This window comes from Mustela putorius, unplaced genomic scaffold (genome assembly GCF_011764305.1).
Source record: "Mustela putorius furo isolate JIRA1106 unplaced genomic scaffold, ASM1176430v1.1 tig00003909_pilon_pilon_pilon, whole genome shotgun sequence".
Lineage (NCBI taxonomy): Eukaryota > Metazoa > Chordata > Mammalia > Carnivora > Mustelidae > Mustela > Mustela putorius.
Window position 1 is genome coordinate 16,616,852 of NW_025422057.1, and position 6,655 is coordinate 16,623,506.

The 6,655-nt window shown below is 47.3% G+C and overlaps 1 protein-coding gene across 1 annotated transcript in view; it reads right to left on the reverse strand.

Moving 5' to 3' along the window:
* Nucleotides 1-3,148, reverse strand: part of HABP2 (hyaluronan binding protein 2) — a 32,392-nt gene extending 29,244 nt beyond the window's left edge. Inside the window, exon 1 of the mRNA XM_004763832.3 lies at nt 2,999-3,148. Within this exon, the coding sequence (XP_004763889.1) occupies nt 2,999-3,067 (69 nt within the window). The 5' untranslated portion in view covers nt 3,068-3,148. The remainder of the gene's footprint in view (nt 1-2,998) is intronic.
* Between the last annotated feature and the right edge of the window lie 3,507 nt (nt 3,149-6,655).

Consider the following 6,655-nt stretch of genomic DNA (forward strand, 5'->3'; position numbering starts at 1 on the left):
GCCAATCTGTAGACTCCAGCCTGTTCAAAAATTTCTGTGGTGCTCTGCCTGGGAGGAGGATAGAGTTCTGGAGTTCTTAGGTCTAAACGCTAAGGTTTAAAATATCCAGAAGTGGGAGCAAACACACTGGGGAGAGGAAGAGCCATTGTCGTCTGTCCTCTCTGGGGATGGGCTGAGCTAAGTAGGGCAGGCCTGAAGAAGCCTTGTCCTCTGGCTTCTGACCCTGGAAGAGGTCAAATTCCACTATGACCAAGACCAGAGGCACCCCCAAATCACCCAAGAAGCAGATCAAGAAGAGATTTCTGAACCCTGGATGGCGGTGCCTGTGCTTCACGGAGTTGAGCGGGCTTCCCGTAATGGAGGAGGAGTTGGGCAGATCTGGGCCTCAATCCTGGCTGGGAAGTTAGTTGAACAACTTTGGGTCTGATTCTCACCCATCAAATGGGGACAACCCTACAAGGCTGTGCTGGTGACAGATGTTCATTAAGGAAAACCAAATGTAGCTCCAGCCAGGAAGAACCCATGGCTGCCTCTCTGGTGTTGATGGCCATCATGTTTGACCTATACATCTTTGGATCATGGGTATCTGAATAAAAATCTAAGTTAGATGAGCTTATAGAGAAGACATTATAAGGTTTGCTGCATGACCTAAATTCAAGGGAGAGTGTCCACACATACTTCCAAAGGATAGTGATCACAGGCCTTGTGAATGCTTTTCTCTAAGTTCCAGAAGCACGTGGAGCCATTACACCCCAACCAGTACACAGACTCCCAGTTTAAGAGATTCCTGTTCCCACACAAAGGACCATGCCCCTGAAGCTCTGTGGACAGAAGAAATCTCATCTTTAACCGGGGTCCAGGCAAAAGACTTGATCCAGACAGTGGACAGCAGCCCATAGTCTAGAGCTCAGCTCTGCCACTTCCCAGGGGTATGACTTGAGGCTAAGCTGTCCATCATCTCACCAGTAAAATGGGAGCAATAAAGGTACCTTCTTCTCTGGGTGTTTCCCGAAAGGAACCAAGCCACGGGAAACACAGAGCCCAGCTCACAGGACTTCTCATTAAATGATAGCAGGTGGTTATTATTTTTAGCTATGTGGGGTAGGAGACGCTCCCCAGCCCATCTGGCTGCGTGGCTTCCTCCCTGCAATGATCTCCCAAACTCTCCAAAGCATCTGAGCAAATTGGCCACTTTCCTCTGGATGTCTGTGGCCTGGCCCGTGGAACGCAAGCCGCCTTCCCAACCACCTGTCTGGCACACATCTGGGGTAAGAAAACATTCCAAAGCCCTGAATCCTCTCTCTGGAACTGACTAAGCTCATTGCCTGAAGGCTATCTCTCATATTTTCTCTTTTATCCATTATTGACTTATAATTTCATTGCTAACCCTAAAAATTCACTGGGGCTTACAAAAAAGGGATTTTGGGGGACCATCATCGTTTTGTGAATTTCCAACAGATTGCCTCAACCCTCTCCTTGCCTGCAAACTTTAGGCTCTATTTCTTTCTGATGGATACTTTCTCTGGGCCCCATGTGCACCTCTGATAATTTCCACCTCTTCTTCTAGACCTGTGCAATTTCTGCTGGGCCTCTGCCCCAGACATCCAACAAGCAATCAAATGAGGTGAGGGCTTGAAGATTTGTAAATTGCAACCCCAGTGCACATATACAAGTCATCACTGTGAAAGAGAACTCTCTCAGAGGTGAGACACCTGACAGGTTAATATGGGGCTAAGGTAAGTGTCTGAGGACAGTTTGCCGAAAGGGAAGGAGAGGCTCTTGTTTTTGAAGTATCGATCAGAAAACCTAAAACTGAACCTGCTTCCTACAGGAAAAACTCTACGGAGTAAAATGGGAGATAAAATGCAAAGGCATTTCATAAGATAAAGAGAGTATGACTTTTAATTCGGTTCCTGTCCTCTCTTCCTTCTCTACCCACCAACACCCTGCCCCGATGCACAGCCCAAAGGAGCACATTCTTTGATTTTTATAGAGAAGTTGTATTCATTCTGGAAATTTTGAGGGAAAAGAGCTAACATTTATGGAAAGGCAATGCATTGCCTCATTCAATCAGCCGTGGCCCTCCCCAGATCAGTAAGAGATTATCACTTGGTTTGCAGTAGAAGAAACTGAGGTTCCGAGAGATTATGTTGCCTGCCCAATATCCCACAGCTAGAATGTAGCAAAGCTGCGACTCAAGGCACTGGCTCCCAGACCCACACTCTTGCCTAAACCACATCCAGGAGGGAACTCCAGAAGACCCTGCTTCTGTTGATGGCCCCTCTCCTGCGCCCATAGAGATCCAGTCAGTACTTCGGGACCACAATGGCACATAGCAGGACCCAACTTCTCCTCTACCCCTCTGCTCCCCAATGCCTAGAGCCCCATGCAAGACCGTTGGATGGCATTTCCTTTCCCTCCTCACCACTACCTCCCTTGGGTCTCTTCTTCCCCTTCCTTCCCCATCTACTAGGGTCCTGTGAAAAGAGAGAAACAATATCACCCACGTTTCTCCAAAACGAATTCGTCTAAATAAACCTATGGCTGGCATCGTATGCAACCGACAAGATTTTCCTCTAGAGCCAAATCACAGGGGATCTTACCATCGTGTTGCCTGAAATGGCCAGAAAACTGTGTCAGTCTGTCAATAGGTACTAGGAGAGTCAATGGCTTTCAAAGGCATCTCAAAGGGTTCTCCAAGATCCACCCCAGATCACAGCCCACTGTCTTAGCAGATTTTCTCACTCAGTCCCTTTAGTTGGAAGGTGCTCACAGAGACTCTCCTTCAAGAGGGCTCAAGTCAGTTGCATGGCCCATTGGAATGGAATTCTCAACAGCAGCAACCAACGTCCCAGGTGTGCATTGACGCTTACAATCAAGCCATATACAACATGGCAACACCAGCCCTTCACAACTGAAGTTTCTAGTCACTCCTGGCCCTTTGGTCCTCTTCATAACCTCAGTCTCTCCACTACAGATATTTGAAAGCAACACTTACCCCAATGGCTGTCTTCCCTGCTAGAACCATTAACAGCAGAATATGGAGAAGAGACATGCTGGCAAACATCTACGCAGTCTAAGAACCCTTGCGTGGCCCGACGCACAATTTCTTTTGTTGTCTGTGCCTTTGGGGGGGAAATGTCAGTCTCCAGGGATTCAGGAACACACGAAGAGGATGCCAATTATTAACTAGGCATCAAATACTGTTTAATGTTTAATGTTTTGCAAACCAACTATCTTGATTAAACAAATGGTAACTTTGCAGCTAGGCTGAGTCACAGGGGTGGTTTCTTTTCTGGGGAGAAAGTCTCCAAAGAAAGTGGCAGAGTTCAAGAGCCCTGGCCCCTGCATGCACCCCGGGGGCCTCTGAGGGTTCATTGCAGAAGGTCCGAGAGTTAACTACCATCCTAGTGGCAGGATGAAAGCCCCGGCTCGGGTAAGGCTTCTGCTATAGGCCTTGGCCATTGCTGATTCAGACAGAATGTTAACAGAGTTCTGATTCATCAAATCTCAAACAGAATTAAGGCATGGATGGGCTCCTAATAACATCACACTTTCTATTCATGAAAGATAAAGGATGCAAAACTGCTATTGACAAACATTGATTCTGGGCCCTTTGAAGCACTGCCCATGGTTGCTTGTTGGCTTCAAAAGTTTTCTTTTAAATCTCATTACATAAGGTTTTTACTTTTTAATTATTTTTTTTTCCCCTTTCATTGGAGTCTTTCTTTGATCAAGAGGGTGAAGAAACCACGATGCTCTCACTCGGCCCCGTTGCTCCCTCTGTTCCTTATTTAGCTATGCTGGGTTTCAGAGACGACTATATAAGGCAACGTTACCCATGAAGCGTGGGTTCTCAGGAACACAATTGATTTCTTTAATAGGCATCATCTTGAGCTCTTGTAATCACCTGATTGCCCGCAGTAATCTATGGAAGGGCTCCAGGAATCCTCCCGCCTGAGTTCTGAATCCAAGTTCTGAAACCTCGTTGCCAGCCGAGGCAGGTGCTCCCCTGGCCCTTCTGCTCACCCATCCGCCGTAACATATTTGTCACACGTGCTCGGACAGCTGCGTGGCTGCTTCCAGCTTTGGAAGCCAAGTTGCTAACCAAGGAAGGCCCATAGGTACCAGCCCAGGAGAAGGCCAAACTCAAGGCCTTGGCCACCAGATGTCCTTGGAGGACAGACCAAGTCGCACCATTTTATCTCCTAAATAAGTCCAAATTTGTCTTCTTTTCTCTACTTATTTTGTCTCCAGCTATTTTAGGCAGCCTTCAACTCACTCTTGGTCAGCATCCACCTAACCTCTAGGACAGTGGAAAGTTTTTTTTTGGAAAGTTCTCCTTCTGGAAAGTTCTTTTTCTGGAAAGTTCTTCTCTGGACTCACCCTATTCTTCCCCTAATCTTTACTCCACGCTAACTCTTTTCTTAACTCCAACCCTAATCACTCTTTAGCAAGTTTACTTAGTTAACGCACCTAGTTCATGTATCTTCCTGGTCTCAACACAGACATGACTTCCTCAGAAGCCCTGTGTGTGCTTTTCCTTCCCATAGCGAGGTCGCCCTTCTGTGCCTGCATTGCTGTGTCATTAATCCTCGTTCCCCACTGTCCCCACCAGACTGAAAGCTCCTGAGGGCAGGCATTCTGTTTTGTTTGCCATTGAATTCTTAGCATAGATGCCTGGCACTTGCCTGGCCCATGGTAGGTGTTCAATAAATGTATCTTAAATGAAAAACAACTCTGTTAAAATGACAGTTGGATACCTACCTTATAACCAGGACCCCTAAAATAGCAGCGCTAACTGGATATGAAAAACTAAGGTATTTGTGAAATTTTAAACACACTCCAACCTGTGCTTGAAGACTACACTAATATCCGTCAAATATGCCCCAGTGATCCGCCAGGAGCAGGGCACTGGCGACGCAGGGACAGAGCTGGCAGACACGAACTTGGCTCTTGAGGAACAGACGTTCTGTCTGGAGACAGGGACAATGGAAAAGTGAGCAAGTTCATTTTAGTTAGTGATTGGTATGAAAAAGGAAGGGAACAAGGTGATGGACAAGACATCCTTGTGGGTGGGAAGTTTCTGTAGACTGGGAGGCGCTGAAGGTGGCCATGCTTGCAGAGCAGGTCACCAGTGTAGTGCTGGGGACACCGTTGATGGCAACCTGACCACAGAGCAATGGCCAAGGAGGCAGAGCACTGGGGAGTGTTTGCTGTTTTCCAGATTTAAGCTGGGGACGTCCCAGCACCTGTACGGTCGGTAAAAAGTACAAAGAGACATTTTCACCAAAGTCAAATCCCTGTATCACTCATGTGACTGGGGCGTCTCTTTCCCCCCCACCAGCCTCGTGTGACTTTGTGGACAGAGTCTCAGAAAACAAACCAGCAGCTTTTCTTCCTGTGTCGACAGGAAGTGACCTCAGTCCTTTTAATCCAGATTAATTTCCCTGCCATGTCATCTTCCCTTTATCTCAAGCAAAAAACAGTTTTGCTCTTTGTGTAACAGCTGCAGGCTTCCCACACATGGTCTCTTATGTCCCTACAGTCTTGGCATCACAACAACATGAAACTGAATAGATTTCTGCACAGAGCCCTAAAGGAGCGCAGTCTCTAAACGATGCGTAGTCCTTTTAATTTAGGAAGGAAAAAGGGGGAGCTTATCATGTACTATGTCTTTATCTGGGGAGTTGGACTAGTCCTACCTGGGACCTCTATTCTTTTGAATTCACACGCAGAGCCTTCAGCCCTCATTCCGGTGTGGGTGTCAGGAGCGATGAAGTTTGTCTGCTCTGTCCGAGTTCTGGGCGACATTTTCTCATGAGCTGGGTTACACATCCCGCTGGAGAGAGCTCCTGTGCTGCCTTGGGTGGGCTTGGGACTCTGGTTGTCTATGGGCTGATTCTTTCACCCTAAGAAAAGTCTTCCTCATGATGCCCTTGCCAGAGATCCTCTCTTCGGTGTCCTGGACTCTGGGTGGTTTTTATTCTGGAGCCACCAGTTGGGCCTGAATCAACCTTTTTTCATGTTTATTCATGTTGAAGTCATGACAGTCTTCCTACTGGGCCTTCAGCACAGGGAAGCAGAGAGAGGAATGCCTATGAACAGCATTCGGGACTCAAAACAGACCTGGAAGAGTCCCCGCTCTGCCGTAGCCCTGCTACAGGACACTGTGGACATCATTTATTCTCCCTGGGCCTCAGTTTCCTCATCTGTAAAGTGGGGATAACAGTTCCCATTCCATAGCATTACTGAGAGGTCTACGTGAGAGCGTGGAGGTGTCTGAGGGCAGCAGCTCGCATAGATGAGACATTGCTGAACGCACTGCCTTTGATGTCAGTCAAGTCTTTTTACGGGTTGGTACTTCCTGAGCCCCCAGACCCTCAGAGATGAAAGGGCCCTATGTTTAGTGAATCTAATATCCAACCCAGGGAAAAAATGAGCCCCTTCTTGGGGGGAAACCTTTATCTCATTTGTTCTCTCTAGGATAGGGGTCAGCAAACTTTTCCTGAAAGGACCAGATAACAAAAATTTTAGTTTTTTTCCCTGGCCATCCATTTCTGTTACGTCCCCTCGATCCTGCTGCTGAGAATGCTTACACCAGTGAACGTGGCTGGGTCCCAATAAAACAGTATTTACTAACACAGGGTCACAA